Source organism: Eutrigla gurnardus, assembly GCF_963514095.1.
Source record: "Eutrigla gurnardus genome assembly, chromosome: 21".
NCBI classification, from domain to species: Eukaryota; Metazoa; Chordata; class Actinopteri; order Perciformes; family Triglidae; genus Eutrigla; species Eutrigla gurnardus.
Window position 1 is genome coordinate 19,507,339 of NC_139932.1, and position 19,454 is coordinate 19,526,792.

General features: G+C 42.3%; 1 protein-coding gene across 3 annotated transcripts in view; it reads left to right on the forward strand.

Annotated features, from left to right (window-relative positions):
* ano2b (anoctamin 2b) overlaps positions 1 to 19,454 on the forward strand; it is a 53,728-nt gene that overhangs the window by 12,350 nt on the left and 21,924 nt on the right. The window contains exons 5-23 of one of the 3 annotated variants that reach the window (XM_084039186.1): positions 3,578 to 3,676; positions 3,827 to 3,978; positions 4,219 to 4,273; positions 4,357 to 4,408; positions 6,435 to 6,490; positions 6,868 to 6,915; positions 7,782 to 7,846; positions 8,203 to 8,337; positions 9,427 to 9,587; positions 10,008 to 10,090; positions 10,306 to 10,395; positions 10,509 to 10,541; positions 11,074 to 11,157; positions 14,511 to 14,585; positions 14,795 to 14,996; positions 15,857 to 15,968; positions 16,210 to 16,267; positions 16,367 to 16,467; positions 18,923 to 19,065. In XM_084039186.1, the coding sequence (XP_083895312.1) occupies positions 3,578 to 3,676; positions 3,827 to 3,978; positions 4,219 to 4,273; positions 4,357 to 4,408; positions 6,435 to 6,490; positions 6,868 to 6,915; positions 7,782 to 7,846; positions 8,203 to 8,337; positions 9,427 to 9,587; positions 10,008 to 10,090; positions 10,306 to 10,395; positions 10,509 to 10,541; positions 11,074 to 11,157; positions 14,511 to 14,585; positions 14,795 to 14,996; positions 15,857 to 15,968; positions 16,210 to 16,267; positions 16,367 to 16,467; positions 18,923 to 19,065 (1,804 nt within the window). The remainder of the gene's footprint in view (positions 1 to 3,577; positions 3,677 to 3,826; positions 3,979 to 4,218; positions 4,274 to 4,356; positions 4,409 to 6,434; positions 6,491 to 6,867; positions 6,916 to 7,781; positions 7,847 to 8,202; positions 8,338 to 9,426; positions 9,588 to 10,007; positions 10,091 to 10,305; positions 10,396 to 10,508; positions 10,542 to 11,073; positions 11,158 to 14,510; positions 14,586 to 14,794; positions 14,997 to 15,856; positions 15,969 to 16,209; positions 16,268 to 16,366; positions 16,468 to 18,922; positions 19,066 to 19,454) is intronic. The other 2 variants (XM_084039187.1, XM_084039188.1) reach the window with 2 other exon arrangements.

The window sequence follows — 19,454 nt, forward strand, 5'->3', positions numbered from 1 at the left end:
GCTGGCCAGTGTGGCAGCAATAACTGGAGCCAGTACTCACTGTTTAACCAGTGCCACTCATTATAATAAGATTATTAATTAATAATGTGATATATTTACGTAGATATTAAGTCCACAAAGTGTTTTACTGCATACTAAGTTGATTTAGATGAAGTAGTTAAACATATTGAAGGTATTTAACCAGTGGCATTAGATTAAAGAACTATTTCAATGAATGTGTGCATTGTACCGACCTAAATTCAGCTTCTTGTATCCAACCTGTGAGAACTGAGACTAATTGGATGCTGGGGGAAAAAAAGGGTGTGCAAATGTCAAACTTGTTGACTGTGCCTGAGGATTATTGAGTTGACCTTCGATCTCTTAGGAACATCCTCTTACAGAACACTTTTAATTAAATCCGAGCAAGATGTTAATTCAAAGAGTGAAGCTGGGACTTTTGAAGAGTTTTACTGTTTGGTGAGACTTCCCTCAGGTAGACAATCATTCTCTCTGCACTAATTGCTTAACTCTCACTCTTCTGTATGTATTAGCTCTGCCTTGGAGAAATGCCAGTAATCAAAAATGTCTAAATAAGAATACTGAATACTGTAGGATGTTTTGTCAGCTTTTCAGGATAAAAGATCGGAAAATCCTAGAGGAAAAAATACAAATTAAAGAAAAAAAGTTAGCTTCCAGGTTTGCTCCTGCTTTGCACAGCCCACGTTTCCAGCTTTTTAAAAGAGATGATTGTCACGCCAATTGGTTCATAAAATCTCGACATGAAGTGTAAGCATAATTGTTACTATGGCAACACTCCAAACTACATGCATTAGAGATGAGCCTACAAAGTCTTACAAGAAATTACATAATTACATTCTGGGACCCTGTTGAAGATGAAAAGAGTTACAGTATGTTGACAGTTAATTTCACTGAGTTCTGTTCCAGCTCTGCAACAGAAACCTGTAGCTGATCCTGGTGTTGTTGTATTAAAAAGAAATGCTTTGCATAATGTTGTGAGGCAACACAAATGATCACTTAAGATGGTGTGTGTGTGTGTCATAATTAGTCTTTCTCTATGTGATCTATGTAGTCTTTTACTCTTCCTCCCTGCCCATCATTTCACTCTTTACCCAGCCATCCCATCACCCAACCGATCACCTTCTCATATTCAATGCCCCCCTCCCTTGCCACCCGAAGACGCCCCCGGCTGCGTCCTAGTTCCCCCCCACCTACAGAGATAAAGAGCTAATTGGATATCTCTCCACTAATTAACCTTCTCCAGGCTGAAAGGTATTTATATCCCCTGCTTTTTGATGGAGCGATATAAAAGAAGGGAGGGGGGAGGAAGGGAAGGAGGAGGAGGAAGGAACAGGGGGCGAGAGAGCTGAGAAATGAATGTGAGCAAGTGGGTAGAATCTAACGGATGCTGGTAGGAGGTGGGTACCAGTAAGTGAGGAGGTGTGGATGTGAAAGTAAAAGGATGGATAGCATTTTAACATAACCTCACGGCTAATCTTATTTTTTTGACAGTGCAATAATCAGTCTACTCTTCTCAGTGTTTGGTGATTGGCTGATAGGCCAATATGAAAATAACTCCCAACCTGTGTTCTTTAGGGAGAAGGAGGAGGAATGGCAAGCCTGTTGCTTGTGGGCTTATGGGAAATGTAGTCTAATTTGGAGAAACACTTGCTCTAAATACCACTTGTGTGAGATACAGTTCAGCAGTTGTATTAACAGTGATGTTGTGTGTGTGTGTGTGTGTGTGTGTGTGTGTGTATTAGCAGTAATTATATTAGGATGTATGGTTAATTTGGCATTAGAGGAAGGCCGTGCTCACTCATTTTAATGGAGCCTTTCCGCATCCTTTTCGTTTCTTCAGTTCATTTTGAAAGTTGTTTTCCTTTCTACGCAGACGGCCTTTAGTGCACGTTGATCGATTGAAAGCAAACATAGAAGTTACCTGCAAACATTTATCCCATGAATGCACAATGTTGTGTAAAAATATATATTTTATTAAAAGCGTGCCAAAGCTCAGGTAGCTTTACGCTCCACTGTGTCCCTGAGTAGCACAAAGGACAGTGTGGATGTGGGGAGGGAGAAGATAATGAAATATAAGAGGAGTAAGAGTGACAGTTAGTGTGTCAGCCAGTCAGTCAATCAGTCAGTGACACAGTGTCTAGTGGGCAGCAGAAGGTACAGTAATATATGTGAGGAGGAGGGGTTGGTGAGGGGGAGTGAAAGATCTCAGGAGAGTAGGAGTCGAGAGAAAGAGGAATCGTTTCAGGTTTCCATCATTTGCCATGCCACCTTTCTCTTTTCACTCCCCTCTCGCAGGAGCTGATGGGGGTCCGAGGAGGGTCAGGTTACCTGGCTGTCGTCCCCTGCTGGCTCTCTTTCATTTCTGGTTACACTCTCACTCACACCATCTCCATAATGGCTGCCGCATACAGTAGGTTTTGGAGGAAGTTTTCCACTGCTGCTCTTGATTAATAAGAGGTAGAAACAGGTTTGTTAATGCGCTGGCATTCATAATTCAACAATGTGAGTGCTATTTGAAGCTGCTATTTATCAAATTCTGCTAATGCATCTTAATGTTAGATAATAATTACAGTGTGGGCACCAGACAGCGATTCGTTTGCAGAACAAGCTGGATGAGTCAGGATTTAATTTGACGTACAGTCAATACATTCTATCTGTTTGGTGGAAATGATGATGGGGAACTAAAAAAAAACATCCAATGTGTCAGGAACAGGCTGCAACAGAAAACAGCTCCAGGCTTTGCTTTGGGGACAGAGGCTACATCTATCTTTTATACATACCAGTAATGCTGCTGGCCAAACTGGTTAGCCAATGTGTTTCAGTGGGTCAGGCTGGTGGGATCGGCCGTGCCTGGTTGTCAGATGTAAAGTCTAACCTGGAGTGTGGAATATTGTGCAATCTGAAATGTTGAGCTACGGGTCCAGAGGTCCGTTTTTTAAGGTCTGGAGGCAGACGAAGGACTGTATCGTGGACTGTGGAATATATTGAATTGCAAAGTAGTGCTGACAGATGGCCTTGGTGAGCCAGCAGGAAGTTTCAGCCAAGCAATCTGGTAATATATTTCCCCCAAACAACTGCCCGGTATTAACATTTAAAAGAAAACTTTGGCGTAGTGCCTTGTCTTTCTTCCTTTTATCCAAGGTGATCGAGAGGTTGCACTCCTGCTGCGCCTGCTGTAACTATAGAAACCAAAACCCGCCTGCTGCAATGGCAATGATGATGACGAAGTTGTGGTAATTAAGTACTGATTATAGTGAAAAACAAAGACATAGATTTCCAGCACCAGTAGCTTTCCTGCTTGATATTTCCGTGTCAGTTTGTCTGACCTTTCAGCTGAATGTTGTGACACCCTCGGGGAGAAAGGGGGAAGCAAGTAAAGTTGTCTGTGAGGCAGATCCTAAAGCTCCGGGTAGCCTGTACTAAAATTATGAACCATTTATTTACCATAGGCTGAAAGAAAAAGAAAGAAAAGATATGTGCTGGCTTCGATTTCCTGTTTCATGTCACATGCCAAAAGTTTAACAATTACTCAAATATGATATCATATGTTGTTTTTCAGTTAAAGACCCACGGCCCCGGCTTCACTCGTCTCCATGCACCCTGGCCGGTACTGTGTCGGGAGGCTGAGTTTCTCAAGATTAAGGTCCCCACCAAGACGGTGAGATCTCCGGACCAGTTAGCAGCAGTCAGTGGGTCCATGTCGAGTGGTTGATGTTGGTCTAGTCTTGCTATTCCACATGCTAACTAGTGTGTTAAGGGTTTCATTTCCGTCCAGCGTTAGTAATTCTGTGTTTGTGTGTTTAATCAGAGTTATGAACTCAAAGAGGAAAGTGGTTTTGGGTCCAGTATGAACACCGTGTGGAGGAAAATGAAGCAGCCTTTCCAGCCCAAAGTACCACGTCAGGACACGGAGAGCACCAAGTTTCTCACACACTGCTTCTCCAGGGACAAACTCCACCTGTGAGACACACACACACACACACTACTACCATGCCAGTACTACTACTTGCTGTTAGAAACCAGAGAATTTAAAGTGAGACGTAACTGACACAGTATTTATCTTAAAAACTGAGAAGATAAATGAATAAGCAATAAAACGCACTGTTGATCAATTTATTACCTTTAGTGGTGTCGTAGCTACATCCTTACTTGCTCTGGTACCTGTAGATATAACACACTTTTTTTTTTTATTCCTTTCAGGTACAACATCACATCGAAAGACACATTCTTTGACAACGCCACAAGGGGCCGAATAGTAAGTGTTCATTCGGAGTTTAATCTGATTCTCTTGAAGGATCAGCTTGTTTCCCCAGCCTGATATTCTCACATCTGTCGTAGGTTTATGAGATCCTGAGACGGACGGTGTGTGTACGAACCTGCCAAACCATAGGTGAGGAAACCAAACCGTTCATTGATTGTGTGAGTCGCCGTTCTAGCTCGAATATGCTTGCTGCAGGCTTAAACATCCGATGGATGTCAATGATTTGGCCAATATGTTTTTCCTCGTCAAAAGTCATGCACAGAAACAATTGATGACACCACCCACCTCTATTGGCAAGCAGCAGGAATTGCAGCAACAAAAAGTGAAATGCTCCTCGTCCTTACCCTCCCATCCCTTTTAAGTATGAAAGCCGGTGATTTATTAAAAACAGCAGAGGTCACACTGGGTTTGGCTTTATAAAAATGCTTTGTGAGTGGATATGTTGGGATGCCGGTCACAAGGTCAATCCGTCAGATCAGCATCATCAGATCTACAGCAGTTTATAGGAAACATCACGATTTTCAGGTTCATAATTGTATTTTGGGTTTCTACTAGATCACATTTGCATGCTTTAATGTTAAAAAAACACTTTATTTTGTCAGTCTCTTTAAGTCCTCTTCTGTAAAGAAAGCAGCTCTGATTGGTCAGCGTTTTTCTGGTCTGCATCTGTGCTGACTGTGCATTTCTCCATGGATTGAAGGCTTTGATACTTTCACAGTATTTATATATAGCAGCTGCTTTACAGTCAAATAATACATGAGAATCTCACTTTCTACGTATGCCAGTATGAGTTTGGAGTATCTTGAGTTTTTTGCTGCAATATTTGTGTTCCTTGGAAGTGGTTTCACTCGTTAACACTTGTCAAATGCAAATGTTCCCTGGGATGACTAGCAGAAAAGTTGTTTACGAAAAATTGTACAACATTTATGGAGATTGCAACAGCCGCTGCTTCAAAAACGGTCCACTACTGTCTATAAGAGAGGAATATATCTCCTAAATGAACTGCAAGGCATCCAACGCTCCCACCTTACTGTCTATCTGTATGTAGATTTTTATGACATGCAGAGAACAGCTGTCTTTGCCAGTACGAGACCCACCAGTCCCATATAGAAATGAGCTGACACCCGTTTGATTTCCAGTGTCCACCATATGTCTGGTTGGCTCTCCCATCACAGCAGAAGGTCTCAGCCAGAGGGGACTGATGGAGCTGCGGGGAAGAGGGGGGGAGAAATTGCATCTTCTGAACCTCCATTTCCTCTTTATCACATTTTTATCACACACACACACACACACACACACACACACACACACACACACACACACACACTCTCCATCTCCTCTACAAGTGGGTCAGACTGCTTGGGTCAGGCAGAGATTGAAGCCGCCTCTGGGAGTTGTGGTTGTATCCTGCTGGTTGAGAGTGAGCATTCGCACATTTGTGTATGTTGGTCGTGAGTTTCATTAATAGCACAGCTAATCACTGCAAAGTTCCCAGTCCCCCCCCCCCTTTGAGGCACAGCTAATTAATTGATTCATTTCTTTGATGAAAGTGCCGCTTGCGTGTGCCAGGTCATCTGATGTGTCGGTGTGGGTCCTGACATTCACAGGTCAGGCCATCCCACTTGCGGCACCTACATAACCCAATCCCAGCGTGCCTGACACTGAAACGCAGAGTTAAAACGGTGCAGGCAAGTTCGTACCACTCACTGCCACGGCAGATACGGCTTGGGTGGCGAACACTACGTGTATAATTACTGCATAAACCAAGACATTTAGAGTATAATGTCAAAGACTGATTAAAAACCTGACTTCTCTGCAGTGAATCAATAACATATCAAAACAACAGAGCAGTGTTCAGCACTAAATGTAAGATAAATAACAGACGGGGCTTAATTTCACGCCACATCTTGGAACACATTTGGTGTAAACTCTTTAATGCCAGTGACTCAACTAATACTTCACCAGCTGCCTGAATTTCTCCAGCCCAAACGTGCTGCAGAAGTTTCTAGACTAGTAAAGGTTGTTTTCCCTCACTGCTCCCATAAAATAAAACGGTACATGAAGGATTCAGGCAGGGGGAGAAAAGCACCTCAGAGTGACACTCAAATACTCCCATAGGATTTCTTATGTCTCTCTCTCTCTCTCTCTTCCCCAGGCATCAGCACATTGATAGCTAAAGGAGTGTATGACTCCGCCTTCCCTCTTCATGATGTACGTCTGAGGTTTGGAATTCCCTGCAGATGCAAATGGGTTTCAATTTATTTCACTACAGTTTTCAATTTGTGGAGAAAGATCCTTGAAATAGCAAAAATATCAGACACCAATATTCTCAAATGTTGAAGCTATCTTCAAGGGCATTTTTGGCTTTTTGTTTTATTTTTCATGATGGCTGTCTTAACTCTATGATAAACTGTGTAGCCAAAATACAGACACTTAGGACAAAAGGTACCAATTGAAAGTCAAATTACAAGCACAATATTTGCGTATTTAGCCAGTTTGTGTTTGAATGAATGTGTGTTGTCCATGACAGATTTCTGTGTTTTTATAAGCCTGTGAACTCATGTTTTGCACCCTTTTGTCTCACTCAGGGTGACTATAAGGTCATTGGAGACCTTGAGAACAAGAGCGACAGACAGGTAGACCGACTCCTCTAATCTCCCACCTCCCCTCTGCTTCTCTTCCTCGTCTTCATCTGTCTGCCTGATGGAAAAACTGCAAAAAGACTACCACTGCTCTAGTTCTTGAGAAAGTCACCTTGCTAATGTGATACAGTGCTGGGGCCATTTAGTGTGCTTTACTACAAAAAATGTCTTTTCTGAGATTGTTCCTCCTTCCCATCTGTGTATCACTGCCACAGATTGGAGTTTAAATTGAATAAATATTTATCAGACAGAGCTGCGCTGAAGGCAGAAAACAAAATCCACCGTCTGACTTGAATTTCAAATAAAGGAGCAAAAATCAAAACTGTATTTAGAGTTAGGTGAGCAAAAACAAGGACAAACAAAATGTAAAGGAAAGTACAAATTGCAACTTCTTCTTATCCATTAAGGGCGGACACTATGGACTTTTGAGATTTTGGGCTTTTTGCCTCTCGAAAACATCCAAAACACACATTTTTACTACTTGGTCTATTTTTTTTCTTCTAGATTTCGCCTAAATTCACTATAAGTAAGTATTAGATAATCCTTAATTTGCACTTCTAAACACTTAGAAAACTTGGAATTCAAACAATATTTGTCCAAAATGTAAGTAATCAACAGGGGAATATTGATGATATGATGATATCTTCCTCCTCCTGTTCTCTTGGCTTTGGCTTGATGTTACTCAAACTTCAGTTCTTCGCCTTCATCCACTGAGATTCAACTCAGCCAATCAGATGATTTCTGCCTCCACATCAGCTCTGCCGCTGAGGATTGTTTGTTGATTTCCAACTTGCTACAACTAGTAGAGCTACATCACGACATCATTCACCCACGCTGACTGTTTCCCTGTCTGTTGCCAGGTTCTGCATGAAGAGTGGGCCAGATACTCAGCCTTTTACAAGTACCAGCCCATTGATCTCGTCAGGTAGTCACACTATGAACACAACATTTAGTGATTAGGGGATGTTGGGACTTTAATTACCATGAAAATCATGAGCGTGTTCTAGTCCTGCTCTAAGTTACTTGTGATATAACACTGGGAAATGTGATATGAGTCAGTCGTAGCATAGCAGAGTTTGTATGCAAATATGAAAGATAGTGCCTCGTGAAAATCTCATCGTAAACAATGACAGCAAACATTGGCTTGCTTCTTATTCTATATGAGGATCAAACACAGCCTGAGGGTTCTCAAACGCTGAGCTGCATGCTGCTTAAGTCTACACAGACTGTTATGCCATGATCATGACCTGCACTCTTAATCCCTGACCTCTCATCCCACAGGAAGTACTTTGGGGAGAAGATCGGCCTGTACTTTGCATGGCTCGGTGTTTACACTCAGCTGCTGATACCGGCCTCCATAGTGGGGATCATTGTGTTCGGCTATGGGGTAGCGACGGTGGACACTAATATTCCCAGGTACTACAAAGTGCACTGCAGCTTCACGAGGGAAAGAAAGCTACTGTAAAACTCTCAGGTTTCCGTTCAATTAAGGTGCAGAAAATAGACAAAACCCATTCAACACCTGATATTTTTATGGTTTCAGGTCCCTCCATTCCAAGCCAGGCGCTAATTCTAATTTGCTACTCAGTTCAGTGAAATAAGAATAAAATGCTCGGCTGACATTACTAGCAGTTAGTCTGATTAGATTCCCTAAATGACTGTGAGATCGACAAAAGGTGTGAAAGGTACAATATGCAGCATTTTCCTGTATATCTCTATATATGCAGAGACCCTGTCCTTCGCCTGCAGTTTCTCTTGTCTTATTATTTTGCTGTGTTTGGGCCGGAGCAGGGGTGAGCCACAGCTGCAATGATTCAAAATCAGGCAACGAAGCACCTTCCTGCAGGGTTGTGTGGAGGTGTGGATGTGTTTATCTGCGCTTTAGGACATGACTTCTGTGAAACAATCACAAATAATAATGTTTACTGCTTAGTTCTTTCTAACGCTGCTCCCTCTCTTCATTTACACTCTAGCTCGCTCGACCATCGCTGCTTGTGTTGCGTGTTTACAAACAGCAACGGGAAGAAATGCTGCATACTTTTAAGTGACAATTATATAATGTTAAATACTAACATTAGAAGGATGCTGGAGTTAAGGGATTTCATCCTAGTACAAATTACATGTATGCACCATGCTCAAACACACACACACACACACTGCAGACGGGGAATGCCCAGATACCTGCTGTATCTGGCTTTAGACAGGCATGTGTGGGAGGAACACAGAAGGTACGGCTGGCAGTGTGTGTGTGTCATGAAGCAAAAGGTTGATTATTCAGCCTACACTAGGGTCAGAGCAGAGAAGGTTGCGTTAACAGTTCCATTCATTCCTAACACAAGGATCTCTGCCTGAATCCATAGACTGCCCTGCAGAACTTCAGTTCATATACTCTTTTAAGTGCAGGGCGGCTTACATATAATGTGTCTTCTATTGTAAATGACCATTGTGTTGATGTCGTTAGATGTAGGTGCTCTGTGACATAAGTCTTGGTTCTCTCCCCCTCAGTCTGGAGATGTGTGACGAGCGTCTCAATTTCACCATGTGTCCTCTGTGTGACGGAGCCTGTGACTTCTGGCAGCTCAGCACGGCCTGCGGCACCGCCAGAGCTTCGCACCTCTTCGACAACCCCGCCACCGTCTTCTTCGCCATCTTCATGTCTCTGTGGGGTGTGTGTGTGTGTGGGGGGGGGGACTGAATGTTAAGTTGCTCATTGATCTTGTCTCATGTAATGAGCTCCTTCAACAACAATCTCAAAATTGATTTTAGAGCACAAATACTCAGTTTAATTTTTTTTTTTCTCCAAATGATTCTTGATTAACTGCATATTCTCTTCTTTTCTTAACACCTAAAGTATGTGAGCTGCCCATGCCAAGGGTAGATCTGGTTTTCTGTTAATCTGGCTGAACAGTGTGCTCTTATGGAATGGGAAAAAGGCTTTTAAATGTGTACGTTCAACAACTTACCTGTTGATGTCAGCTGATCACTGCCAAATCACAAATCCTAAAAAAATGGTTGAATGTAAAGATGATGCTAAAGACTTTCATCAATATCATTTAAAAAAAAAATGTTTTATTGTGCTTCTGAAGCGGTGCTGTTCCTGGAGCACTGGAAGCGCCGTCAGATCAGTTTGAGCTTCAGTTGGGATCTTACAGGCATCGAGGAGGACGAGGTACACACACACACACACACACACACACACACACACACACACACACACACCCTGGCCTAATAGAGGACAAACTACCTTCACTGAACACATAAATAAATAAATAAATCAAATGCTGCAGAATCGTCCAACATTAATGTAATTCCTTGAGAGGCTCTCACACCAATACGCGTACATACTACACCCTTATTTGACTCGTTCTCCTGTTTTCTCCTCAGGAACATCCCAGGCCAAAATACGAGACCATCCTCCTTCAGAAGAGACAGAGGAAGCAGAAAAATAACAATAAAAAGAAGAAAAAGAATGAGGTAGGAAATTAGAATCACAAACATCTGTCATTCGAGTGCTTCTAGGACCACATTACTTAATTCACAAGTGTTTGTTTAGTAAAAGATGAACGTATGCCCTTCCATTCTCGTAGCTGGACGTGACTGTCAGCAATACCAATGGAAAGGTATTTTACACTAAAGCTCTTATTTCACAACATGGACAGCAAATTATGACAAACTGAAACATACTGTAATCAGTTGATCATGAAACTCTTCCGCCTGGCTCAGTCTTCACATTTGGAATCAGATGGATCAGGGGATTGGATACTTTCCAAAGCGTGTGGCAGACATTTAGTGTGATAATCTAATGATCAGGAGTGATCTGGATTCCCTTCTGTAAATGGGGTCAATCACATTGAGTCTGGTTGGCCCACATACTCCTTGCTTGGGCAACAGGTGGCTTCCTGCCACAGCTGGAGTGTAACAGGAAGTAATTCACATGCAAGTAGAGTATTAGAGTTGTCCCCATGCTAGAATTTCAATACAATACGTTGAAAAATGAAGTTTCTGAATCAGCTGGAGGCTGTAATTAGTGTATTTCTGCTGCCTATAATAATCTAATTAGATACAGTGGATGGTCTCTACAGTGGGCAGTGTGTGTGTGTGTGTGTGTGTGTGTGTGTGTGTGTGTGTGTAACCTGTCCCTCTGTCTTGCAGCCAGAGAAGCAGGAGGACGGGACAGTGACAGGGAAGGATAGATGGAGACAAAAGCTTCTGTCTGCCATGGCTGCAGGAATACCGGTAACCCCTCCTCTCCTCCCCCCTCTCTCCCCTTCCTCTTCCTTCCTCTGTCCACTTCCGTTTCCTCTTTCACTTTGTCTTCCTCCTCACCTCCCTTTCTCTCTCCTCTCCTCTCTTCCCCCTCCTGCAGGCTGCTGTCTCTCTGTTCTTCTCTTCCTGTCCCATCCTCTGGCTTCTACCGTCTCAGCTCCTCAGGTAGTTGTTCAACTTTCTGTGTTTTAAGGTTATTCCAGGTATGTGATGGTCAGAGAAACTGAGCCTTGGTGACCTTTTCAAGTCTGTTTTGGGGATATAAGGCATGACAGGTATTATTTCTGTATGTGTGTCAGTTTTTTCGAGTGATGGGCGTCTCATTCTTGGAATGAAACATCTCAATTATTCTAGAGCTGCATATTTGCCAGTGGTGAAGGAACAGAATGTACCAACCCTCTGCAGAAGAGGGTGTAAATATAGTCAGTATCAAACAAGGGGAAAAGGTCAAAAAGTGAATCCAAAAAGCCAGAACTTTCATCAAGTCAAGAAAACTATTTAATTCCTAATCTTCTTTATTCCCTGCGGGTCGGTTAGGACGGACTAGATGGACAGACATGAAGACAGAGATGAGGGATTATCAGTCTTCCATTTTCTGGATAGAAACAAACAAAGACTTGCAAACATACACTCAAACACATGGCCAAAGAGTGGGACTGCAGGCTGGAGATACCTTTTACTCCTGTTTGAGTGATGTTTTCTTAAAACTACTGTGTCCAGTTAAAGATTTGCTGTTGTAATCCCATGTTGTTGTTGAATTATACAGCAGGCATTTTGACTCAAGCACAGCTGTAACTAATAACATTAATTCCCTCATTGTACTTGCTGGCTCACTAATCTAGTCTAGTGGAACAGCTAAATGGCACTGAGTTGTCATTAATTAATGTCATCCGGGCTTTTCCTGCAGTGACAGGTCAATATGTGAAAATATCTCTGCAGCTGCGGTTGTGAACGGTATAACTATTATTTCTGCACCTGCTACCGATCTGTGGAACTAATTAAAAAAAAACTAAGACATGAAAAGAGACAAAGGGGAAAAAGACAACGAGAGACATGCGAATAAAGAGAGAGACACTTGGTAGTAGGATGGAGAGGAACAGAGGGAGGGCGGATGAGTGGGAGTGAGGCATGCTGGGCAGGAAGCCAGGGGTAAGATTAGGGAACGTCACTATGGCGACACAGATCTCTCTCTCTCTCACATTCTTTACCTGAGACAGCGAAAGTGTTGCTTACTACCATTCCTTGCTGCTTATTACAGACGCAGCATTAGATGTGTTCTATATCTTCTAGTTGAAGTCGGCGGTCGGACAGCATGTTAGAAAGGCATGACTGAACAACTGTGTGAAGCTCGCAGAGAGAGCTCCACTTGATACTGATATTGATTATGTCTTGCATCTATAAAATATGCCGCATTGTGAGGTCGGGGTTCCCTATCCCTCCCTGCAGGGAGCGAGGTCTCAGCGAGCACTAAGCTCATGGCTCCAGGGGGTTGTGAAGTCTGGGTGAGGGGTGTCGAGCCACCTTCAACCCGGGGCCTTTCCAAGCTGTCGGGAGCCCGCCGCATGGCGGAAATGCACGCCGGGAGGGCCAGCCAGCACGACATTTCACATCCTGCCATGTGACATCTAGACCTCGCCTATTCATTTTGTTCTCAAATGGAATTTGTCAAGGCGTTGTATCGAAGTTAGAAAAGATGACAACACTAATACTGTTCTTGTATGCTAATAGGTAAAGGATTGATGATAGTACAGTGCGTTGAATTCCTATTCCCATAGATATGGATATACCATGTTCTGACCGGATCAGATGGCATGCAGCAGAGGATAGAAAGAATTGTAGAATTGTAAATGGACTGTAAGCTCGTCTGAGACAGATCATAGCTGGAACAGCAATATTAGACATGCTGATATGATTTTGTTGACACATATTTGATCGGCTACCCAAAACTCTCGACAGTGGGTGTATAAAAGGACAACCAGGGTTTTGACACAAGGAGAAAAAGAGAGGGAGAGGGGGATGAACAGAGGGAGCTTATGACCTAGAGAAATAATCATGAGATGAAGGCTTTGCTGGGCTTTCCTCAACGGAGGTAACAAGCCAAATATAACACCTGACCCATTTACTACTACCATTCTCTGTGATGGCTGTCCCCACCAACCATCACACACACACACACACACACACACACACACACACTCGTACTTCCACTCTGAAGGACTTTTTGTCCTCCAATAAGTCGATGCCTCAGGCACGTCAACCCGTACAGACACAGGTGTATAAAGTAGAACAAAAGCATGACTAGAAGAACTCGTTAATACCTTACTTCAAATTAAGGCCCAAACAGTAATGTCATTAATATACAGATGAAACAGACATGGAGCTGGACATGAATAAACTAGTTATTAAGACGTCTTAAAGAGTCCACTTCAGAGGCCAATTCATTGTATTCTCTCAGCCTGACTGGGAGGTAAAATTATACGTCATCATCATATAGACGAATATTAAGAGATTTTACAGTGATAAATAATTAACAGCTTTTGCAAACGTTCTATTAATTTGTGCAGACACAAAACATTCAGGTTTCAACTGTTGTTGACAGAAACATTCTCCTTATACAGGTCATTCTTTGATAAAAAAAGGAAATGCTGGACCAAAACAAGAACAGCATCCCAGCTCACCGTCACTCCAGACCTTCTCATCAAAGGGAGAACGTGAAATGTCAATGCTTTAGTATACTGTCTGAATGGAGTAGGTGTGTACTCTGCCAGTGTGTCCACTAGGTGGTGCTGCACTCTTGCTCATTAGCATATGGAAGGCCTTTCTATGTACAGACTCTTTGAACATCATTCTTTGTCTGTGTGAATGTGTCTGTGGGGAAACTCCGAAACAAAATCCCATATATGTGCCTGAAAGTGGAAACATTTGCTCCCAGTTGGTCCCTAAATGGAGCATGCAGACTGTATAACGGTCCATTGTGCTCCTTTATGTCTCTCCGTTGAGATGTGGCAACACTTCCTGTGGAGGCGGTGAAATACAGATGCTGCTCAACTCTCCATTCATTTAAAAAAAAAAAAACATTTGACAGGAGGGAAAGGAACCGTGACGATGCTGTCCACATCATGACATCTGAGAGATGCATTTGGTTTTTAATCAATGCAAAAATGTGAAATTCCTTCCTTTCTTCTCTTTGATGGCGTCTCAACAGGCGGCTGTGTTCTGCATCACAGATCCCAACAACAGTTAGTGAAGCATTGGCCATTGCATGAGTGACTGCCAACTTTTCCCTCTCTTTTCCTCCCGTTTGTCCCTGTCCTTCCTGTCAGGCCGCCATCGAGAAGTTGACCTGGAAAGACCGTCTTCCTGGATACTTCATCAATGTTTCCTCTATCCTCTTCATGGTGAGTACATAAAAACCAGTGCTTCATACACTACATTTAAATGCAATTATAAAGACACAGTGAATGTGCAGAAATGAGAATATGACTGACCTACAACGATGTGTTCTTTGAAATATTAATTCCAGCCTCTGCACTGTGTATCAAGACAAATATGGTCAAGTCATGACCTACTTTATTTTCCATCTTTTCTTCCCCCTTTCCACTCCCAGTTTGGCTTGACGTTCTCAGCCGTGTTCGGCGTCATCGTCTACCGCATCACGGTGTCGGCCCTGATGGCGATGAGCCCCGACCCGGAGACCAAGTCCAATGTGCGGGTGACGGTGACGGCCACGGCGGTCATCATCAACCTGGTGGTTATTCTGATCCTGGATGAAATCTACGGCGCTGTAGCGTTGTGGCTGACTGAGCTAGGTACAGACACATTTTGAAAACATGAGTTCTGTGAGTTTTATAAGTCTGTAAGTGAGGAAGGTATTTCGTAAAATGTCTAATTATGACATATGTCTTTTCCATGTAGGGTGTTAAAGGCTGCAGCGCTTATAAACGGTTACGCTTCACTTTCATTTCTGTTGTGTGTGTGAGAGACACAGAAAGTCTTTCTGCTTCTTGGTGGACTATTTGATGAAACTTTGATGTTTTCACGCTCCAGTCGTCCCATCAGTCGTCCCAGGAGGTTTCAACCACATTTACATTCATATTCAAAACCTGTGAAATAGAGGGAAATAATGGGAAGGAGAAGTGTGAGAAAGAGGGAGAGTGTTTGAGTGTGTGTGTGTGTGTGAGAGAGAGGGGATGTGTCATGTGAAAAGTGCTAGTATTTTAACCTACTTCCAGCACAGTGATCATGTTATGACTCAAATTCAAGTCAGCCTGGAAGAATTACCACTTCCAACTCTGTGTTCTGCTGCCGTCACCCGGGACTCAAGAAACATACTGTAAAAAAAAGCTTTAACATCCTTTAGAAAAAGTCCAATAATAGCCAAACGCAGTATTTCAACAAACGGTCGCCTTCATTCATGCTTTCAAAGAGCTAAATATTAACTTAAAACGTGTGTTTTTAAGCTAAATGCTATGACTGTACTTTCACCCGTGCTGGTGTTAATTAACATTTCTCACTAAATTTATAAAAACTGGCACGATGGCACCTTTGGTGCAAACGAGCCGTCTCCATGTTGAGGAGAATTATTTGGGATTTAGAACCTTTAACATTCAATCTGGCCCCCCTCACAAAACAACACCAAGCTAAATCTTATACTTTCATCTGTTTTCAGAGATTCCCAAAACAGAAACCACCTTTGAGGAGCGTCTCATCCTGAAAGCCTTCTTGCTCAAGTTCATGAACGCATACGCACCCATCTTCTATGTGGCTTTCTTCAAGGGCCGGTAAGTCCCATATTCAAGTGTGCAGGATTTTTTCTTTTGTCCTGTGAAAACATGTATTCCCAAAACGTTTCATGTGCTTGTTTTGAGCTTTTCTGGGTTTATTTAGCTTAATGTGGAGACTTTTCTCAAACCCAGAAGGTACATTTAATCCTTCAGATTGTGGATGAATAAATAAATTGCTGCTGGGTGAATCCAAGCGAAGCTCCTCAGCCCTCATTGTGTGTTTTGTGCGTTTTTGCAGGTTTGCTGGACGACCTGGAAATTATGTGTATGTCTTCAATGATTATCGGATGGAAGAGGTTTGTTGTTTCAACTTTGCGTGTGTTTCTTTTCATGTGGCTGAATAAGTGAAACACAATGTGGTATTGTGCACGACTGAAGTGTGGCGTCTCCCACAGTGTGCACCAGGAGGCTGCCTCATCGAGTTGTGCATTCAGCTCAGCATCATCATGCTGGGAAAGCAGCTGATCCAGAACAACATCTTTGAGATCGGCATCCCGTAAGTAAACTACATTCCTTCTTTTGGATGTGTGACGTTTTCTCGATATGGAAACATGGAATGCAGAAATAACAAAGCAGGATATTATTACGTAGCTATTTCTGTGGACTTGCCTCATTCTCTGACACCCATCACACACACCTCCACCTGCATCACTCATAAGCACTTATTACATTCCCTCTCCCCTTTCTCATTCTAATAACATTCCTCCCGTGTCTGTACAGTGGTTCCTCAACTTGTGCAACAGCTCAGCTTTTACATGCAAATCCCAAAGGTCGGAGGTCAGCTCTGTTTCTAGCAACTGTCACACAACAGAAGTGCCTTTTGGCTTCGGGCTGCACTGTTACCGTTGCTGTAAGCACAGCTTGACCTCCTGTCCTGTTTGGTGAGGCTCTTCAAACACGCTGGTTTCTCCGAGACGTCCTGAGGGATCAGTGAGCCACTGCACATACCATCGTACCATTTACATACCAACTCCTCATCTGTTTCACATTCATCCACTTAAAAGCTTTCTCCACCTGGGAGCCCGACAGTAAAAAAACAACACTCCTGAGGCAGTTCATGAGAGGTTTTCACAGGTTTTAAAAGCTCTCGTCAAAGGATGTAAGAGATGAACCTGTCCATTTAAAAAAAAAAAAAAAAAAAAGCATAGTCCCAAAGCAGATTCAATTCTACGGAGACTTCACAGCCACGTCATTCTGAGCTCACGCCCAAGAGACCGACACAAGCGACTGGCCCACTACAGTCCTGGGTTGTTGAATTATAAAACAAGGGTGTGCTTTTGCTGCATTTGGAGGAGCCTTGGACAGGCTTGTTAACGTACTGTGACTTATTGAGGTTTGAAATGTGGACTTCAAATCATGCAGCCCCAGAATTGGGCCGCAGTTTGTGTGCCTACAAGGAATCGTACTTCACAGAGGTGGTACGGAGGGAGAGGCTTGAGGCTACACATATTTTACAAGAAAAAACAAAAAAAACATACTGCCTACAACTCTCGATTTGCCTGAAAGTCGTCAAGTTTTTAAGTTGCATTACAAATAGGAACCGTTACTTTCAATGTTTCCAAATTTTCAAAAATGTACAAAAATAAAGAAAGAAGAAACAAAATTAAAAAAAAGGAAATGTAGTTGTTACGCTGTTATACCTTCGGTATATCACGTACAGTAACACAGGGAATATTATAGTTATTATATTTAGTCATAATTTATCAGATTAAACTCAAGAACTTAAACTTAAACATTTTTTTTTCATTTTAATTATTTAAAGTTGTATTATGTGATTTTGACCACTAGAGGGCAGAAAAATAAACAGCCCTTATGGTTTACCTGGTGAACAGTTGCCTACTTGTCTGCCTCATCCCATTTGGTGTCATGTTTCATCTCGTTCATGTGAGTCCAATATAGAGTGTTTGAAAACACCAACTTCTCAGAAAATATCGAGGCCTTAAGTTCAATTTAACGCTCGGTTAAAAGCTGCATAGAGCGGTAGTTAGTTGATAATAATCTGAATGAGTTTCCACATTAACATTCGTATCAAAAATACGGCTAAATGCTAGTGTGGCTAAAACTACGGTCTAATGAAATAACATGATGTTTTTATTTTGACTGGCACATTACACAATTGAACTTGTGGTTGCATTTTGAGTCATGCCTTGCATTTTTCACAAGATATGTGATCTGGCAGTAAAAACGATGAAATTGATGCAACGTGGGAGAAAAGAATAGAATCCTGACCCACATCAGAAAACCTCTCATCACTTTCAAGACCAACAGCAGTAACATGAGATGTGTCTGGAGAGTGTGTGCATATACTCAAATAGATTACGTGTGTGTGTGTGTTTGTGTGTGTGTGTGTGTGGACATGTGTTTCTTCATCTACTTTATAAGGTTGTTTGTGTGTTTAAAGGACAGCAAACATTTATGCTTTCACTGACTCCTTGCATGATGGTGTGTGTGTTGGTGTGTTGGTGTGTGTGTGTGTGTGTGTGTGTTGGTGTGTGTGTGTTGGTGTGTGTGTTTGTGTGGATTAATTTATAAATTATTATTTTATTATTATTTTAACTGCGATAAATGCTTATTCAGTTGAAATACGATGTAATTTACCTTGCATGAATAGGAGCAACTTCGCACTACTGTGTTGGATATGAAATAACAATTAACTGTAAATGTTAACTGATTTTTCCACAGATTATCGGTCTCATGTCATCTGTCATGACATGAAGTGATTTTTCTTCAAGCTACCAACTTTAGCTTTAACGCCACTTGAATATAAAAAGACATTGTGGCAAAAAGCAATACACCAGTTATTCAGAGTGGCTGTTTAAATCAGCTATATCATTCTCTGTAGATTAGTTTCTGACAACATTGCATCAGTCGGACTCCTCTTTAGTCGCAGCTACATTCCATTTGTCAAATGTAATTTCTGATTTTTCCCACCTCTCCCTCCGTCCTGACAGGAAGTTGAAGAAGCTGGTGCGAGCGTTAAAGGACAAAGGTCAAGCGGAGAAGGAGATGGAGGAGGAGAGGCCTCCACAGCAGTGGAACCTGGACTACGCACTGGCTCCCTTTGAAGGCCTCACGCCTGAATACATGGAGATGAGTGAGTCCACACACACACACACACACACACAATGCATAATCAATAGTTAATTTACATTCATGTCATTCACAAACCAAAGCACATAAACACGAGAGACTAAAGATTTTTCCTCCCACATGCAGAATCATTCCCAGCTGTGTATTTGGATGGACTTGTTTGATATGTAAGGCCAGTGAGTGATTTGAAAGTGACATTTTAGTTTGAGTGGCCTTCAGTTCGATTCGCCATGGCCTTCGTCTTACAGCTGTTTTGGTTGGAATGCCAGAATTCAACTTGTTTTTTGCTCGTCGTTCAAATAGAAAATAAAAAAGGTTACTTTGTTCTTCCCCGGCTGTCTGAATTTGATGGCAAATTAAACTGTGCTCATACAGTTTAGGTCCATCACTCTC